The 19966-nt window shown below is 44.4% G+C and overlaps 1 protein-coding gene across 1 annotated transcript in view; it reads right to left on the bottom strand.

Moving 5' to 3' along the window:
- The window catches only part of LOC126285117 (dnaJ homolog subfamily B member 13-like), a 77659-nt gene extending 67092 nt beyond the window's left edge, over window positions 1-10567 (bottom strand). Inside the window, exons 1-3 of the mRNA XM_049984440.1 lie at window positions 10559-10567; window positions 10335-10461; window positions 9770-10061 (exon numbers count right to left, since the gene is read on the bottom strand). Coding sequence (XP_049840397.1) covers window positions 9770-10061; window positions 10335-10461; window positions 10559-10567 — 428 coding nt within the window. The remainder of the gene's footprint in view (window positions 1-9769; window positions 10062-10334; window positions 10462-10558) is intronic.
- Between the last annotated feature and the right edge of the window lie 9399 nt (window positions 10568-19966).

The raw sequence follows: 19966 nt of genomic DNA, 5'->3' as shown, positions 1-19966 counted from the left end.
TGCACAGGCCAGGGAAGTAGACCCAGATCTCAAGATTGTGTTGCACTACATTCGCACATCTTGGACTCATTCATTGAACAGTATCCAGAACTGAGTTGTGCGCTGATATTTTGCATTTCGGCATAACCTTTCAGTTCAACAGGGTGTGATTCTAGTTCAAAATGGCAGTGGGAAATCACATGTGTTTACTCCCAAAGTGTTGCAAAAGTATGCATTGCGATTGCTTCAGCAAGGATATTGGGGAATTGTTTGCACCAACAGTTAGCATGCCGGCACTATATTTGGCAGGGCATGGATGCCTACATTGAACAGATGGCATCACAGTGTCGCACATGTGCAGAAAACCAATTGGCTCTGCCACAGACATTCTCAGCTTGGTCTAAGACTCAATCCCCATGGCAAAGAGTGCACATATACTTTGCAGGGCTATTTTGGAACACTTGTTGGCTCATAACGGTAGACTCTTTTAGTAAGTTCTCATTTGCAGTGACTATGAATTCTACCATGTCACATAGCTCCATTCAAGTGTTGTCCTCTATATTTTGCATAGAAGGACAATTGACTACAGTTCACGTCACATGATTTTGAACAGTTTTGTGAACGAAATGACATTCATCACTTAACAAGTGCTCTGTTTTACTGCAAGCCCACTGGAGAAGCAGAATGCTTTGTAGGCACTTTTAAACAACAGATGGCCAAGCTTTTCACCACCCACACATGGGAACAGGCACTACAACTCTTTCTTGCCTCCTATTGCTCCCACCCATGAGACGGATCATCACTTCTGCATGGCCGCCTCCATCAGAAGCTGCTACACTTGCTACACCAAAAGCATCTGTCGCCACCAATGGTCTGCAAGATCACTTTGCACCACGCGATCTTGTTCTTTTCAGGGTTTATGGTAACCATGGGTGCTGGAAAAAAGGCACAATCCAGGAACACATTGGATCTTTTATGTACTTGATTGCAGGTCCTGTTGATTTGCAGGACTTCCACCAGAACCATATTTATGCATGTCATTTGCCATGTGATTCTGCTGCTATTCTCCACCGAGATTCACGCCCTCACAGGACCATGCAGCCTTTGCAGCCATCCGCTGGCGCCACCAGGGCACCCGAGGAGGAGCAGATGGACAATGCGCCCCCCCCCCCCTCCCCCAATCCTCATATGCCAATCTGATGGATGTGGCCCCCATAATCACCGTCATTGTCCCAGGACACACCTTCAGGTCTGGACCTGTGTCCTGGCAGCAGTTTTCCGAAGGATGTTCCTGTTCCTTGTGGGGTACGGTTGGGAACATACCATTCTCCAGTCAAGGCTCCTGGCTCATCTCTATATCCAATGCCCTGCTTCCCTTCCCATTGTTGTTCACATCCTCCCTACATGACAACAGTGTCACATTTCAGGGACAGGAACGTGCTGGCATAAGCTGTTGCCAGCACACTGCTTGGAAAAGGTGGAGCGAATATCACTGGATCAAGCACGCATATCATGAGAGAGACCAGAGACACACCCACAAGCAACATGATGCCAACACCCTCTCAACAGCATGTATTTAGGCTGCCACCACTGACCACAGGGCCCAACCAACTCAATCATCCAGTTTGGCATTTGCCAATTTACTCGTAGACCGACTTTAGTTCGCCATGGGCTACGACAGTACTTAGCAAACAGATTAGTGACTATAGCAGGACTAGTTTACCTTAATCAGAATTGTACTTCACTAGCAGTGAGACATACATCAGCCTGCAAGAGGACTATTACTGATGAGCTTGTACCACAAAACATGGATTCTATTAAAGTTAAGTAAAAGATTCCAGTCCATGTAAGTAAAGAACCATATTAATCCACGTGTGCATTTGTGTTGTTGGCAGAGGATACCATCCTCTCTCTTGCTTCTTTGCAATACAAGACTCTACACTTAACCTTCTGAATGTAAATGCACTATCCAGTCTCATTAATGTGACCACTTATCAAAAGCCTGAACAACCACATTTTGCAGTGAGGACCACTGTAACACATGCAGAAATAAAGTCAGAGAGGTTGTGAAAGTTTCCGACAGGGATGTGGAGCTATACCAACTCCAGTGCCGTGATCAGCTCCAGTAGGGTTCTTGGCTGATGATCCATTGTGACCACAGCCAGAACGCGGTGGTCCCAAAGATTCTTGACTGGGTTTAAGTCCAAAAGTTTGATGGCCAGAGAACTACACTAAACTCAGCCTGCTGCTCTTCAAACCATGCACATACAATGCAAGCTGTTTGATACATTGCATTGTCCTGCTGGTAGATGCCTTAGGCCAGGCATGGACGTGGTTCCCAAGGATAGATGCATACTTGTGTTGATCCAGTGTGCCTTCCAGAATAATGAGATCACCCATGGAATGCCACAAAACAATCCCCAGACCATAATGCACCCTTCTGCACCCTGTACCTTAGCAATGACAGTTGCAGGGTGTTTACTTGTGGACGTTTCTTGCCATATACACCAAAGGCCATCTGTCATCTGAAAAGGCCATCTCTTGCCACTCAGTGACATCCAGTTGCAATATTGGCACAGAAAATTCAGCCTTTGTTCCTGAAGAAGAGTAGTCAGCACAGATGCATCAACTAGGTGTCTACTGCTGAGGCCCACACGCAGCAACATTCGCTGGATGGTCACTGAGGAGGCACTGTTGGTAGTCCCTTGCTTCATCTGGGCAGTCAGTTGGTCAACAGCTGCATGTATATATTCACCTGTACACATCCCCACAGCTCCTGTTCATCCCTGTGGTATATGACCTGTAGTGCATCACAGTTGTCTCAGCACCAGTTTTGGATAGTACCATTTTGCCATGCTTGGTATACTTTAACCACAGCACCAGGTGATCAGTTTACAAACTTAGACATTTTGGAAATACTTCCACCCTTGGCCCAAAAGCCAATAATCGTGTCGTTTTAGATTTCTCCTAAATCTCTCTGTTCCCACATTACAACAACGACTGCATTGTTTTCCACATCCCCCCAACAGGCTTAATAAACTCTCCACTGGTAGTGCTGCCACCTGCCATAGTGAGTAGTTATTGCGTGTTGACATTGAAAATAGGTGGTGGTCACATTTATGTGACTGGAGTAAAGGAGACCATTCACCAAAGAGCAGAAGTGTTGAGATGCTGACAAGCATGCACAAAAAAGAAAGAAAACTTGCATATGTATGTGTGCATGTGTATATGTTTGCTGTATGTATCTGTACTCTAGCTCACAGTGTTGCTCCAAACGCTGGCCAGTCTCCTTTCTTTTTTGAGTGTGCATGCCAATGACTAAGTGTTCCTGGTTTTAGGTGAGTGATCTCTTTTGCTCCTAAAGTATTCTCTTTCTTAATATTTTGACTAATTCATAATATTTTATTCAGTTACTAAATCATTATTATTATTCATGGTAAATGATAACAGTCAAACAGTTGCAGGATAAGGATTTCAAAAAAATTTTATTCTGTAAATTTTAAACATGGTTGAAGCAGCAACTGTTAAAAATCTTCACAGTAAATGATAACAGCCAAACAGTTGCAGGATAAGGATTTCAATAAATCTTTATCCTGCAACCGTTTGGCTGTTATCATTTATCGTGAAGGTTTTTAACAGTTGCTGCTTCAACCATGTTTAAAATTTTGCATTATTATTATTATTATTATTATTATTATTATTATTATTATTATTACTAATAATCTGAACCAAAACTTTGTAATCAATCACTACATTTACAACTCCAAAAACTATTAAAAACATGACCTATTACATAAACATGTATAACAGTTCTGTAGGAAGCTATAAATAAATAAATTCACCCCTATCAGCACTTGCTTTCTTTGGAATGCACTGAGGAGAAAAGAAAGACTATGGTGGTAACCAGAGAGACAGAGATCACAAGTGACAGTTTAATATCAAAGACAGGATACTGACATTGAGGATAACTTTAAATGTCTAAGTAGTGTTATAACGAAGAATGCAAGAATGGAGGCAGAAGTCAGCAAAAGGATATAACAGAGTAATGCATTTTATAGTCCACAAAAAATACTGTGGCCGGTAGATGTACAGTCAGTGAAGCACATGTGGAGAGAATGGTAGTGGTGGGGGTATGGGCTGGCGCTGTAGGGGAAATGCTGAGCACTAGAGGGGAAGTGCCGCTCTAAACTGAAGCTCACATTTTTTGTAAATATTAAATGGAGCTCCTCCGTGCCTACACTTCCATGGTGACCATTCAAAAAGATCTGTCACATCTGCTTTGGTTAGTATATAAAAACAATTCCACTGAAAATGCAGTGATTTATTTTCGCTAGACTTGTTAACTATTTGTTACTTACAGAGCAGCAACATGAGTGGTGATTTTTGAGTAAAATCCACAAATTTCCCTGGTTGCTATGTTGAAATGTGCTTCTTTTACAAAAACGCAATTCATGAAATGACATCTCACTAACATGTACAGACACAGTTGTGAGAGAATTCTGAAATAGTTTATTAAGTGAGGAACTGAGGAAAAGTAAGGTTAGTAGCTTACAGAAAAATAAACCCTCGGTATAAAATAAACATGTAATGATTTCAATTATGTTGTTCCCAAACCCGTAGCCCTTCTTGTTTCACCAGCTATTGATGGTTCTAAAAAATTAAATTCTTTCTTTAAAGAAGTCTGTAGTTAGCAGAATAATGTGGCACATAAGGTAGTTTTGCATAATAAATATCTGAAAAAATTCTCTCCTCTTTGCATACTGTCATTTGCCAAAATCTCAAATTGTTTTTGAAATATGAGGAATGTTGTGGATATTTCACTCTGGTCTTATTGCTGCCACAACACGAACGCAAATGAGTGTGCTTCATCACATAATTTTCTCGAGATTGGTGACAGATTGAGACCTCTACCCAAGTGTAAAGAAAAATTTGGTAGTTAGCCAAATTTCATATGCAGCAGCATATTATGTAATTTGCACTGAATGCAAAATATTAGTGACCTCTATTTTTAGTTTGCAAACTTTTTTGTATTTCTTGCAGTGTCTTACTTCCACACAGAGATCACAATAACTATGATCATTAATGAAATGATGTTCACATCATCATGAACCTGACATATAAAGGTATAAGTAATGCAAAAATGATTTTTTTACTGAATTGTTTCCGTAAAATCATTTGAGAATGCTTGTAGGCCATGCACCATGATTCTGTCATTGTTAATCAACCAAAATGTGGCAAACACTGTTGGCCTCCCCTTTTGAACAAATGAACGAACTCGCTCAGTGCTTTGGATGTTGTAAATTAGCCACTTCACATCAGTCACTGTATCCTGCACAGACTCTGGTAGTGTGTGAGGGTGTTAGTATGGGGAAGGGAGATGCCAATGAAGTGTAAGAATGTGCTGTACAAGGCATATTTCACCACCATACTGAGATATGCATTGAAGACGTGGACAGTGACAAGAAGAAAGGTGAGTAGAATCCAATCCAGTGAAATGAAATTTGAAAGAATTATGTTAGGGAAAATGAGGAGAGATGGATTGAGAAATGAGAATGTTGGGACTGAAATTGGAGAGCTGAGAGAATTGAGAGGAAAAGGTTAAAATGGTTTGGACATGTAAAGACAGTAGAAGATGAAAGAATACCAAAACAAATGGGGGAGATCAAGTCTGAGGGCAAGAGGGAGACTTAGAGCAAGATGGATTGCCTCAATAAGACAAGTTTAAGAAGACAGAATCTGCCTGGAACAAAACAGTTGTAGAAGAGGATGATGAAAACACAGGGGAAAGTGAAAAAGCACCATAAATACCCCAAGCCAGCCTGATGCTGGATAAAGGGAAAACAAAGATAATGATGACAACCTACACTCCTGGAAATTGAAATAAGAACACCGTGAATTCATTGTCCCAGGAAGGGGAAACTTTATTGACACATTCCTGGGGTCAGATACATCACATGATCACACTGACAGAACCACAGGCACATAGACACAGGCAACAGAGCATGCACAATGTCGGCACTAGTACAGTGTATATCCACCTTTCGCAGCAATGCAGGCTGCTATTTTCCCATGGAGACGATTGTAGAGATGCTGGATGTAGTCCTGTGGAATGGCTTGCCATGCCATTTCCACATGGCGCCTCAGTTGGACCAGCGTTCGTGCAGACCGCGTGAGACGACGCTTCATCCAGTCCCAAACATGCTCAATGGGGGACAGATCCGGAGATCTTGCTGGCCAGGGTAGTTGACTTACACCTTCTAGAGCACGTTGGGTGGCACGGGATACATGTGGACGTGCATTGTCCTGTTGGAACAGCAAGTTCCCTTGCCAGTCTAGGAATGGTAGAACGATGGGTTCGATGACGGTTTGGATGTACCGTGCACTATTCAGTGCCCCTCGACGATCACCAGAGGTGTACGGCCAGTGTAGGAGATCGTTCCCCGCACCATGACGCCGGGTGTTGGCCCTGTGTGCCTCGGTCGTATGCAGTCCTGATTGTGGCGCTCACCTGCACGGCGCCAAACACGCATACGACCATCATTGGCACCAAGGCAGAAGGGACTCCCATCGCTGAAGACGACACGTCTCCATTCGTCCCTCCATTCACGCCTGTCGCGACACCACTGGAGGCGGGCTGCACGATGTTTGGGTGTGAGCGGAAGACGGCCTAACGGTGTGCGGGACCGTAGCCCAGCTTCATGGAGACGGCTGCGAATGGTCCTCGCCGATACCCCAGGAGCAACAGTGTCCCTAATTTGCTGGGAAGTGGCGGTGCGGTCCCCTACGGTCTTGGCGTGCATCCGTGCGTCGCTGCGGTCCGGTCCCAGGTCGACGGGCACGTGCACCTTCCGCCGACCACTGGCGACAACATCGATGTACTGTGGAGACCTCACGTCCCACGTGTTGAGCAATTCGGCAGTACGTCCACCCGGCCTCCCGCATGCCCACTATACGCCCTCGCTCAAAGTCCGTCAACTGCACATACGGTTCACGTCCACACTGTCGCGGCATGCTACCAGTGTTAAAGACTGCGATGGAGCTCCGTATGCCACCGCAAACTGGCTGACACTGACGGCGGCGGTGCACAAATGCTGCGCAGCTAGCGCCATTCGACGGCCAACACCGCGGTTCCTGGTGTGTCCGCTGTGCCGTGCATGTAATCATTGGTTGTACAGCCCTCTCGCAGTGTCCGGAGCAAGTATGGTGGGTCTGACACACCGGTGTCAATGTGTTCTTTTTTCCATTTCCAGGAGTGTATTTGGAATTAGAGGACATTTAGCCTGTCTCATGTATCTTGTATACCAGGTAGAACACTTGGGTCATTCATTTGTCTACTCAAGAAGCCTTGTTTTGACTTCAATATGTCAGTGCTCTTTGAAAATCTTCTTACAGTATTGTATCTCCCACTCACTTTATATACTCACAGTTTTATTTATAAAATACAGTCTTCAAGAATTGGGTGTATGCAAGGTGCACTGTGAAATGAATGGCTACATATGACAGCAAAAATGGCTCTAAACTGGCTGAGCATTGCGTCAAATAGAGCTTGGATGATATGCAAGGGTTTGTTACGAGGGTGGTTTGAAAAGTTCACGGAATCACCATGAGAGGTCAGCAGCACTAGCACAACTTGTTCATGTTATATTCATTGGACTGTTGCCTGTAAACACGTGCCACGTGCCATCTCAGTGCTCTTGGAAGAGAGCTGTGGTGGTGACATGACTCTTTTGTTGTTCCAACGTAGTGATTTGCAAAGATGGAAAAAATCGAGATTTAAACAGTGATTAAGTACTTCTTAAAGAAAGGTATGAAGGCAAAGGACATTCGTGTTGCTTTTCAGAACACACTGGGGGACTCTGCTCCTTCATATTCAACTGTTGCCAAGTGGACAAATGAATTTAAATTTGGTCAGGAGAGCTTAGATGATGATCCGTTCAGAGGTCAGCCAAGATGTGTCACTACTCCAGAAATCATTGCAAAAGTGCACAAAATGGTCACGGAGGATTGCCAATTGAAAGTATGTGAAATTGCTCATGCTTGCCATGTGTCATCTGAAAGACTATATCGTATTTTAACTGAAGAATTAGAAATGAAAAAAATTATCTGCAAGATGGATGCTGTGACTCTTGATACTGGATCAAAAACACATGAGAATGGGCATGTCAGAACAATGTTTGGCTCGTTTTAGGAGAAATGAACAAGAATTTTTGCACCAGTTTGTGACCACAGGTGAAACTTGGGTGCACTACTATACCCCAGAGACAAAACAACATTCAAAGCAGTGGAAACATGCTGATTCTCTGCCACTAAAGAAAGCAAAGACAATTCCTTTGGCGGGAAAGGTTATGGCATTAGAGTTCTGGGATGCAAAGGGGATTCTGTTTGTAGATTATCTCCCCACTGGGCAAACAATTACTGGAGAATACTATGCTAACCTCTTGGACAAATTGCATCAAAAGGTACGCAAAAAAAAAGGCCAGGCTTAGCAAAGAAGAAAGTCATCTTCCATCAAGACAATGCACAGCTGCACGCGTGCCATCGCCATGGCAAAAGTACGGGAATTAAGGTATGAATTGTTTCCACACCCACCTTATTCACATGATATGGGTACATAAGACTTCCATCTCCTGCCAAAACTGAAAATTTTTGTTGGTGGATGAAGATTCATTTCAAATAACAAATTTACAGCGTAAATTGACAACTATTTTGCAGGCGTGGAGGAAACTCACTTTTGAGATGTGATCAATATGCTGTAACATCGCTGGACAAGTGCATTAATCTACAAGGAGACTACATTGAAAAATAAAAAAGTTTGAGTGATGTAAGTACTTTTTTTTTTATTCCATTCTGAGAACTTTTCAGACCATCCTTGTATTCCATTCTGCTTCAAGTCTATGCTACAATTTATCAATTGTAATGGCTGGCAAATGGTGGTGTACCAGCCTCTCAGGATCTCTATAAACTGGCCCCATCTTTTAGTCAATCTCCAGCATACATTTCATTTTTCCCCAGTTTGATTAGGTACCTCATTATAAGTTACTCAATTTACCAATCTTATCTTTAGTATTCTTCTGTAGTATCACATTTCAAAAGCTTCTATTTTCTTCTTCTCTCAGCTATTATCACCCAATTCCACTTCTGCACAAGACTACACTGTGCACAGATACTTTCAGAGAAGACTCCCTAGTACTTAAATTCATATTTGAACAAATTTCTCCTTTTCAGAAACTATTTTCTAGTTTTGCCAGTCTGCATTTTATGTCATCTCTACTTCTGCTACAGCCAGTAATTTTGTTGCCCAAATAGCAAAACTCATCAACTACATTTAGTGCCTCATTTCTTAATTTCATTCCCTCAGTACCAACTGATTTTATAAAATATGTTTCATTGCAGATTAAAAGAAAAGTGGTACAAATGTGCCAAAACTGGCATAGCCATTTGCACTGACAGTAATATGATCTGATTAAGATAGTATTATATTCCTCAAAAAGTATTTAATCTAAAAATCTGAGGATTGGAATGACTCCTTACCCTCTCCCTTAAAACCCACATCCTTTCGTCTTTCCCTTTCCTTCCCTCTTTCCTGAAGAAGCAACCATCGGTTGCGAAAGCTAGTAATTCTGTGTGTGTGTTTGTGTGTTTTGTTCATTGTGCCTGTCTGCTGGCGCTTTCCCACTTGGTAAGTCTTGGAATCTTTGTTTTTAATCTAAAAATATCTACATATAAATAAATTGTCAAAAAACTTAAATGTACTTAGCTTAAAAAAAGATTGATAGAATATTGCTTGTACCGGTACGTTCTCATTGGATCACCATGATAGTGATAAGCTTTAATATATTCTTCAGGCCCAGGGACTCCTTCACGAAGGCCTTTAATGCCATACTGGTCATACACAGCTCGTCGTTGGGGATCTCGAAGAACATCATATGCCTCTGCTATCTGATAAAAGATTCGTTCTGTGTCAGCATCAGCACCTGGCTCCTCTGGATGATACCGCAGTATCAGTCGATGGAAACTGCACACAATATAAAATACCTGACTGCTGGATAAATTCTTGAAAATGGTGATTATATTAATAGTTACTAATTTTGAAACCAAATTACAACAACAAGGGAAATTACAATTTTATTTATTATATTCCTTTCTATCCACCTGTAAAAAAAAAGAAGGAAAATGCAGGATACTGTTCACTGACAAGAAATAAAATCAAAAAGAAAAGAAGATGTATACAGTCACGTTAGAGTTTCAAAAGCCCTGATTTGTTAGTCGAACAAATTAATTTATTAACTATAATGTAATACTGTGATGTTAACAGCTACACTGTTGGTCTTTTTAAATTATCAATTGTATTGTACTGTGCTTGTCACATTGTCTATTGCTGCAATGACCTAATGGAAATAAACATGTTGTTGTTGGTGGTAGTGTTGGTGGTGGTGGTGGTGGTGGTGGTGATGGTGGTGTTGTTGTGTTGGGATGACAGTGCTATACACAATTGTTCACAATTTGTTCAGTGAGATGATGTGGAGTCAGCTATCAGTTGTTCAGAGCAACCAACTGGTAGACATGCAAAACTCAATACACTTATCATTTTTTGTAATTTCCTATGTACAAGAAAGTGAACATTTGTATCAACATTCATAGCAATCCACATATAATATTGCTGCAGGAGATACAAATCAAAAGATGTTTCCATGAAGACACATGTATTGTGGTCTTATCCCATGTGTCAACAGGGTAAACATGTTATGTCAGATCTGATGTAATTAGTGGTAGAGGGTGAGCAGATGCCCCTCCTGACACCACTAGTTCCCCTGTGATGGAATCTGTGTACTTCAGCTTTCTGCATCTAATGATATTGCATGTCAAGTGTTTGAACATTTTCTAAAAGTTTGTGAATCATGTAACTGATGGAATCCAAGTAAGAGCCTAGTATTCACCTTGTTGGATGTGGAAAACTGCCTGAAAACCACTTCCAGGCTGGCCGGCACACCAGCCCTCAATTGTTTATATCATGGGAAGAGTCAATCCAGAGCCGGCGCACATCCCCATCCCTGAGCACGTTGTCTGTACTAAGTGTATGACATTGTCTATTACTGTAATGACCAAATGTCAATAAAGTTATTATTATTATTATTATTATTATTATTATTATTATTACTGTCATTATTGTTGTTGAGTAGTTAGCAAGGGTATGCTTCATATTGGAAAATTTCTTAGGAAAGGTGTTTATGAGGATTGCTATTGGGTAGTTAGGCCCCAAATCAGTGGCGGCTTGTAGGTAAACATTGTGGGTGTCCACAAATTTTTAAATACAGATAAATATCAGAGTGTGAATTAATAGCATCTGCTGTATAGTAGTTATTCTTATCAACATATTTATACAACTTCAGCTGCTGTCAATGATATAATAATAATAATAATAATATGCATAACTTGTCTGAAAAGAGGAAGAATTATTTTTGTGGAATTTTGTTGTATTGCACATAATTAAGTACAGTTTATAGCAAGAATGAAATAATGTTTAAGTGGGAGTTTTTGCGCTTTTTTTATTTTTATTTTTTTGAACACATGTACAAGATCCCTAATTCATGTATTAGTTAATGAATTAATGCTGGGCTAAAAATCAGACATTCTTACTGTGCACTCACACAACAACCTATGTTTGTTATACACTTCTTAGTTACACTTTTACATGTAGTCATACTTATTTGATTTCGCACTTTCTCAGACAACGGATCTAGTTGGGGAGGTCCCCCTTTCTTTGTGGCTAATTTTTCCTGGTGATATTGTTTTCTGTTAGTGCTTAATACAGGTTCAACAGAGTTGATGTTGACACTGCACAGGAAAGCCAATTCCTGCACAGTAAACCACAAACTCCAAACACAAAGTGCCATTTGTGGAAATTATTGAATTCAAGCAGTACTATCCATCACTTGACTAGAATACAAATGAGTTGCTGAGAGCTGTAAGGATCAAAAGCATGCCTCCTTTAACCCCCCCCCCCCCCCCCCATATTTAAGTGAGGTTTGGGCCTACAGTACAGATAAACCTGACCATCCATAAGGTCAACAGCTGTCAGAAGCATGAATAAATGCTACAGTCTCACAATCAACAATGATGTGCTTTATGGTTCTCAGCACCTCAGATGGATTACTGTATGACAAAATCCAAAACTTAATGTACTATATGTCATTCAGAATTCTACAAAATAGGTTCTTCTATTAGTATAACTATAACATATACTGATGACTGATCTAATTTTACTATACAGTGAGTGAATTCGCATATCTGTGGAGTGTGCTACCACCTAGTGGGATTTATGCCATGTGAACGTGGATAAAATTCTTCTGCAGTGTGCTGCCTCCTGGTGGCATTGACATGTACTTGTAGTTGAGTGATAAGGGCTAGCAGTGCACGCCACGAACCGTGCACATTATTTATCAAATCCGAATGTATTTGGCCAATAAGGCAATTATGTCATGCCAGTTGCGCATGTGCAGAAGCTCCTTAAAATGTTCATACGTGAAGGTGTGCTCACAACCCTGATACCAAGTTTCACTGAGTCTAGAGGAGCAATGGTGCACAGGGCAGTAGATTTGGTGCCATATATTTCAAGTTACTGCATCTACACTATGTTTAACAGTGTTCAAAGAACAATAAATGATAGATCCACAAGGTGTCAAAACTTAGAGTGTTCATGTGCTCTTGTGCTCTCACACAATAAATAGCTGTCATTGCCCCAACTGACTATGCCGTAAGTAAAATGGGCCTGTCTGTCACCCAACAGGTCCTAAACATGTACAATTTGTTACTCAGTTGCACTAAATTGGAGCATGTGTAGGAATGCTTAATGGTATTTTTACTATTTGGGTTTGATGAGTGACTATGGTGTCAGTAGACAAAGGTGCAAAATTAGTCACAGTAACATCCTTGCCTTTGGGCTGTATGAATAGGAATTGTTGAGGGAACTTAGCAGATACACTTCTGACATAGAAAATTTGCCTGGAAATGTACTTTTCAAATGTAAACTAAGTTTGAAGATTGGTTTACTTTGAAATCCCCCAGATCACGGTATGCACACAGTGGAGACAATGCTCTCTGATGTGTATGCCCTACTTCCTTGGATTACAGGAGCTTCTCCATCTGGCAACTCTGCTGTTTGTTGCACAAGGGATATTTGTGATGCATGCTTTTATACACATAGTCCACAAACACCTCAGTCAACCATCCTATTTCAGAATGTACCAGTTTCCCACAGCCATTGCTGTAGTTGGACAAACATCGTAGTGCCCATGTGATGGACTGAGGTGACCCATGTGTTGTATTGCACCATCGTTATGTATTAAACCATGAGGTGGGAGACATACGAGTAATCTGATTTTCTAATTTACTGAATATCTGTATGGTACATTTCTGGACATCAGTTCCTTATCAAAACTTTATCTACTAAGCCACTTCTACACCCCCTAGGAGCCTGTAACAGGCATTGTGAAATGTTCCCAGTTAATAGAATCTGAGGTGAGAAATATTATTTAATAAATAAATAAATAATAAAATAAAATGTCTGGTGGTTTTGATGGAATGCCAGACAAGGTAATCAAATATAATTCCAGTATACAGATTCTCATCTTACTGACATCATTAGTACTTCCTTCCATTATCATCAATAAAACCACACTACAAAAATGATAGTACATCTGACACAAATAATTACAGACCAGCATCACTATTGACAGGTTTTTCTAAAGTAACTGATTGTTAATGTATGAAATGATAGCTGGTTTCCTGAAAAAAGTAAAATATTGACTGATGCTCAAAATGGGCTTAGGTAGTACACCCATTTAGCAGCAGTACATTTATTCACCTAAACACATGCAAGGCTCACAAAGAACTGAACATGGTGGAACAGCCCAAAGACAATGCTCAGAGTCCAAAGACAAACGCATATCGATGCTGGTGTTGACCAAATCTACGCCACATAACCCCCCCCTCCCCCTCAGTACGGAGTACTCTTGAGAGGTCGGGAGGGGGGGGGGGGGGAGGGAAGTGACTAAGGCATCGGCATGGGGTGGTCAGCAGGAGCTGGACCATGGTCAGCTCGACAGCGTCGTCGGGCAGTTGTGCATGTAGATGTCGTGAAGGAAGGTTTGGCCACCAAACCTGGAAGTCATTGAAGCAAGCCGGGCGTCGTACTCTGCATGCTGCTCATGCAGCGACAGGTAGGCCGGCAGTTTGTGGGTGGAATGGAGTGATGATGATGTCTCCGGTGGGCGTGGCAAGCACACGAAGCATGTCCAGGTTGACGTCAGGTGGGAGGGGAACACATTTCACCAGGTGGCAGAGATTGTGTCATGAGCACTGGATGAAGAGAAACACACGACAAACAGCGTATAATCACACAGTATTATTGAGATGTCGTGGATTATGTCCGGGGCGACAGGCACAAACACACGTTGAACAAGCGCACGTTCAAGATGGGGGGGGGGTGGGGGGGGTGGGGGGGGTGGAGGGGGGTTGTGAGAAACCGACAGGGTGAGGCAGGCGATGGTGGAGAGGTCGAAGGGACTGATGAAGGGCCCGGCGGCAAGGGTGTGATCGTAGGTAAGCTCGACGTGGGAGCATGTGGCCACTTGACAGAGTGCATGAGACCGGAGTAAAGGGCAAGGTCGGAGGGGAGCTCGATGATTGGAACTGGAAGTCACTCGAGCAAGTGAGTAAGTCTGACGTGGAGGGAGTGATCATAGTGTCATGAGCCACAACAGTGAGTGGCATGGTCGTGGCCTGAATGGGGGGTAGAAGAAGGCTCGACATGAGCAGGCTTAAGTCTCAGAGAGACTGTAACAGCTAAATCTTTCATCTGGATGTCATAGGTGTTGGCTGAGCGCCGGAGAACTCGGTACGGGCCAGCATATGGAGGTTGGAGGGGAGCACGGACAGTGTCATCTCAGAGCATGACATACTCGCAATTGTCCAGAGGTTTCGGCACGTGAACCTTAGGGCAGGAATGGCTGGCGGGCAGAGGGATATGGAGGTTGAGGAAGTGGCGTCTGATGCGGTCAGCAAAGGAAGATAAGTCAGACTGAGGGAGAGAAATGGAAGGGCTCACAAGTTCGCCAGGGAGAATAATGTTCTGGCCGTATACGAACTCAGCTATTGTGCCTTTGAGGTCTTGCTTATAGATCGCACAAATGCAGAGTAGCACAAGGGGAAGGGCCCCCAGCCATAGAAAGTCGTGGCATCAAAGAGCCGCCTTGAAAGTGTGGTGCCAGCACTCGACTAGCCTGTTACTTTGCGGGTGATATGCTGTGGTATGGATGCACTGGATGTCGCAAATGCTATAAATCTCGTTGAACAGGGCCAATTCAAATTGTCTGCCCTGGTCAGTTGTGATGATAGCTGCACATCTGAAACGCGATACCCATGACTCGACGAAAGCTCGAGCAACAGTTTCTGCCGTAATATTGGGGAGGGGGACAGCCTCGACCCAGCGAGTTGTTCATTTGATAGCCGAGAGAACATAACAAAAGCTGTTAGAGGGGGAGAGATGACCGACAATGTCAATATGAATATGCTGGAAACACCCAGGATGTATCGAAAAGGCGCCGAGGGGAGGGGGGGGGGGGGGGTGAAGTGTGCTTGTGTACTTTGCAGTGTTGGCAGGCAATGCAGGAGCATGCCCATTGCTGGCAGTCCTTGTTGACATTTCTCCACACAAAGTGCTCCGCTACTATGCAGGCAGATGCACGAAGACCAAGGGGGGCTAAATTATGCAATGCGTGGAAGACAGCTCAATGGAGCGTGGTTGGGATGAGGGGGCATAATGTGCCTTCTCGATGTCTTCAGGTGCCATGGGGATCTGGTGGTAGACCCGTTTGCAATCAATGACAGAGAACGTCGTCGCACCTGCGAGGGAATTGGTAAAGTCGGCAATGTTGGGTATAGGGTAGATGTCCATAATTGTTCGTGCATTTAGTCGATGGTAGTCTCCGCAGATGCGCCAGGACCTGTCTTTCGTGGGTGTCATATGTATGGGCGTAGACCATCTTGCAGAGGGTTCAAAGATGCCAGAGCTTAGTTGTTCAGAAATCTGATTTTTGAGGTCGGAGAGGTGCTCGGGACAAGGTCGACGTGGTTTACTGGAGATCGGCGGGTGTGGCGTGAGGCGAAGCTTGTGAACCATGCTGTTGGTGATGACGGAAATGTTGCCGGCGGAACAGGAGGTGTGGGCGTGACAGATGAGGTGTGGTCGTGGTGTTTGGAGCCACTCCGTGGATACAGCGGGAGCTGAGGCAGCAAAGTGTCCCAGGAGTCAACGCGACAAGATTGCCGCCGGCCTGAAGCAGTGGCAGTGTGGTTGGGTGAGCTTGGTAGAGCTCGTGAGCCATTAGTGAATCCATTGTCAGAGGGTGTGGCCTGTGGCAGCACGGTCGTGGGCGAAATGTTTGGCGCGAGTGCACTGTTTGTGTTGTCAGTGGTGGTCACATGGCAGTGTACAGGAGCCGAAGTTGCATAGTTTGAGGTGCTGTCCATGAGGGGCGGTGTAGGAGCCGTCAGTTTAGGAACATGTGACACTTGTCACACATGTGCACTTGTGTCTAGCCGAGTGTCAAACGCTACTGAGTTAGGAGGGCGTGGCCCTGTGGAACTGTCAGTACACGTTATGGCAGTCTTGACAGCACAGCTGCGGGGTAGTGGGAGGTAAGCACACAGAATTTCGATTGCTGGGATTGCAGGCAGATTCGGCACTTACTGACGTTGCTTTGTCCTTGCTGTAGTGTCTGTAATTCCTTTGCTGCATTGGAGAGCTGGAGCTCTGTTTTGTGGAGCTGGAGGGAGAGCTCGAAGTTTTCCTTGCGTAGGCGAGTGACATGTTCAAGCTTGACAAGGCACTTGTGAGTGGTTTCTTGTAACATCGTCGACAGAGATGAGCATGTACGGATGAGATGAACCTGGACCAATGTGTCACGGGCGGGGGGAGGAGGGGGGGGGGGGGGTTGCTCGACGGAGCACAGGGGAACTGAGTTTTGGATGGATGATGAAACACGCTGTTTCGCACTAGTCGCAAGAAGACAATGCCTAGTATAGGTTTGTCAGTTTCGCACACTAATAAAGTCCACTCGAGTTTGGAGTTTGTGGAGAGCGAGGAAAAGGTATCCTGACGAAATGTCTTTAATGTAAAGTCGTTCGCAATTATCCGGTCACTCCTGGACAGAATGGAGCACTGGGGGGTGCCTGACATGTTGTGCGCAAGAGATGGCACCTGGACCTACCTGCGATTGGCGTTTAAGAAGTATCAGGGTGGTCTGCAGTTCCGTGTCACCTCACCAAACTGTGTGTGGAAGTAACAGTATGGGTATTGCAGTTGCATTTCCTGCGGAAAGCCCGTTGCCAGTGGCAGTGGCCGAGGATCGGTGGACGCAGCAGGTTTGGTTGCAGGAGGGGTTGTGACCATGGGCTGAGCCAGCGGCATTCCAGTTGCTTGTTTACTGCTTCCCGGAGCGAGCAGAACGGTCGGCACAGTACGGCCCCAGCTGCATCCAGCCGCAGGGCGATGAGCCTGAACCTGAGAGTTGTTAGGTAGGCAGTGGCTGGCGAAATAGAGCAGTGATGCTTCGTGTAGCTTGTCAGCAATTGTCATTCTTTGCTCGACAGGTTCAAAAGACCTTTGAGAAAGAGCAAAGCGGATGTGTGGAGATAGTTTACCTGACCAGATGGTAAGGAGAGCTGTGTCAGAGAATAGATCGGCGGTGACCAGGGCACGTAGCCGTCTCCAGAGCTAGGAAGATTTGTTGTTGCCTAGTTGCTTGACGTGGAGCATTGCTGCCTCAGTTGAGTGTGCAAACCGACATAGACCTGTCTTTTTGGCTAGAGTGTACTGGATAGATGAGTCCGGGGCATCGACCAGGTCAGCAATCAGCGTGCAGGTGGGTGATGAGGCACAGAAACCTGGTTGACTTATCAAGTTTGTAATGGTCAAACACTTTGTCCACAATTTTGAACCAGGTTGTTGCTCTGTCCGTATTAAATGGCTGCAGCGTCGATAAGCGTTGTAGAATTTTTGGAAGAACAGGTTGAGTTGAGTTCGTTGGGGCACTGCCTGAATCGAGCTGTTGTTGCTGTATTCTGCCAGTAGAATGTGTCTCCAGGGAATGTGGCAACGATGGCTGTTCAGGTGGCAGCGTGAAGGTGACATGTTGTGATTGAGCGCGATCCGTTGGGACACAGAGGGCCGACGCCGGTGAGAGACCGTAATGTGTCGATTGCAGTTGCAGAAACTCAACACATTGTGGGTGTGTTCAGATTGACACGTCGCGGAATACTGACATGGATGAGGCACCGAAATGTGCTGAGAATGGTAGCGGAAGCTCGACTGGAGGTGACAGGTGAAAAAAATTTCGAAGTTTGAGAATGCGTGTTAGTCCACGGAAAGCTCGACCTATGATCAGAGCTGGGGCCACCTGTGTTGCAGGGAGGCTGTGGAGGTGCGGGCTGTCCAGAAGTACAGTGTGGGAAATGATGTTCAACGTGGGACGGAATGTGGAAATGTCCACTGTTCATAGTCATTCCACTCAAAATGCTGTGCGAATAAGGTGAATGTTGTGGCACAAACCACTGAGGCATATCAGTGGGACAGACGTGGAGGTCAGGTACAGATAACAAGTTCTTGTTCCTGTTGCAGGCTGAGGTATTGAAGTAGGAAGGCATGTGCTGATGCTGAACCGAGGCAGGTGCGGGCATGGTCAGATGCTGAGGAGGTTGACCTGTGGCTGATGCAGTTCCGGCCACGTGGCAGGTATCCACGTGGTACTGCACGGATTGCAGATTGTGGAGTGGCAAATCGTTGTCCTGGTAGTAGTAGGTTGTCTGATGAAGCATTTGCAGAAATCGGCAATGGTCCTGTACTGCATGGAGATCCGTAAGAGGTAACTGCACAGTCGATGAGGGAGGGCACATGTGGCGGGAACATAGGCGTTTGATAGCCAGAGTCATGCACACTCCTAACCTCACTTACTGTTGCAGGCTCAAAAACGTCCGGTGAAATCGGCGGAATCACCGAGTGAGAGGCATCGTGTTGCTGTCCTGGCGGGACCTGCAACATGCGGTAGTGCATTATCCTGCTGAAATGTAGGGTTTCACAGGGATCGAATGAAGGGTAGAGCCATGGGTCATAACACATCTGAAATGTAATGTCCACTGTTCAAAGTGCTGTCAATGCGAACAAGAGGTGACCGAGACGTGTAACCAATGGCACACCATACCATCACAACTGGGTGATACGCCAGTATGGCAATGACGAATACATGCTTCCAATGTGCTTTCACCATGATGTCGCCGAATACGGATGCAACTATCATGATGCTGTAAACAGAACCTGGATTCATCTGAAAAAATAACGTTTAGACAATTCGTGCACCCAGGTTTGTCGTTGAGTACACCATCACAGGCGCTCCTGTCTGTGGTGCAGCATCAAAGGTAACCTCAGCCATGGTCTCAGAGCTGATAGTCCATGCTGCTGCAAACTTCATTTAACTGTTCATGCAGATGGTTGTTGTCTTGCAAACGTCCTCATCTGTTGACTCATGGATCGAGACGTGGCTGCACAATCTGTTACAGCCATGCAGATAAGATGCCTGTCATCTTGACTGCTAGTGATATGAGGCCATTGGGATAAAACACGGTGTTCCATATTACCCTCCTGAACACACCGATTCAATATTCTGCTAACAGTCATTGGATCTCGACCAACGCGAGCAGCAATGTCGCGATACGATAAACCGCAATCATGATAGGCTACAATGCGATCTTCATCAAAATCGGAAACGTGATGGTACGCAATTTTCCTCCTTACATGAGGCATCACAACAACGTTTCACCAGGCAACGCCGGTCAACTGCTGTTGTGTGTGAGAAATCGGTTGGAAACTTTACTCATGTCAGCATGTTGTAGGTGTCGCCATCGGTGCCAACCCTGAGTGAATGCTGTGAAA

The sequence above is a fragment of the Schistocerca gregaria genome, chromosome 8 (assembly GCF_023897955.1).
Source record: "Schistocerca gregaria isolate iqSchGreg1 chromosome 8, iqSchGreg1.2, whole genome shotgun sequence".
Lineage (NCBI taxonomy): Eukaryota > Metazoa > Arthropoda > Insecta > Orthoptera > Acrididae > Schistocerca > Schistocerca gregaria.
Note: the sequence above shows the minus strand (reverse complement) of the source record. Positions and strands in the feature narration are given on the sequence as shown.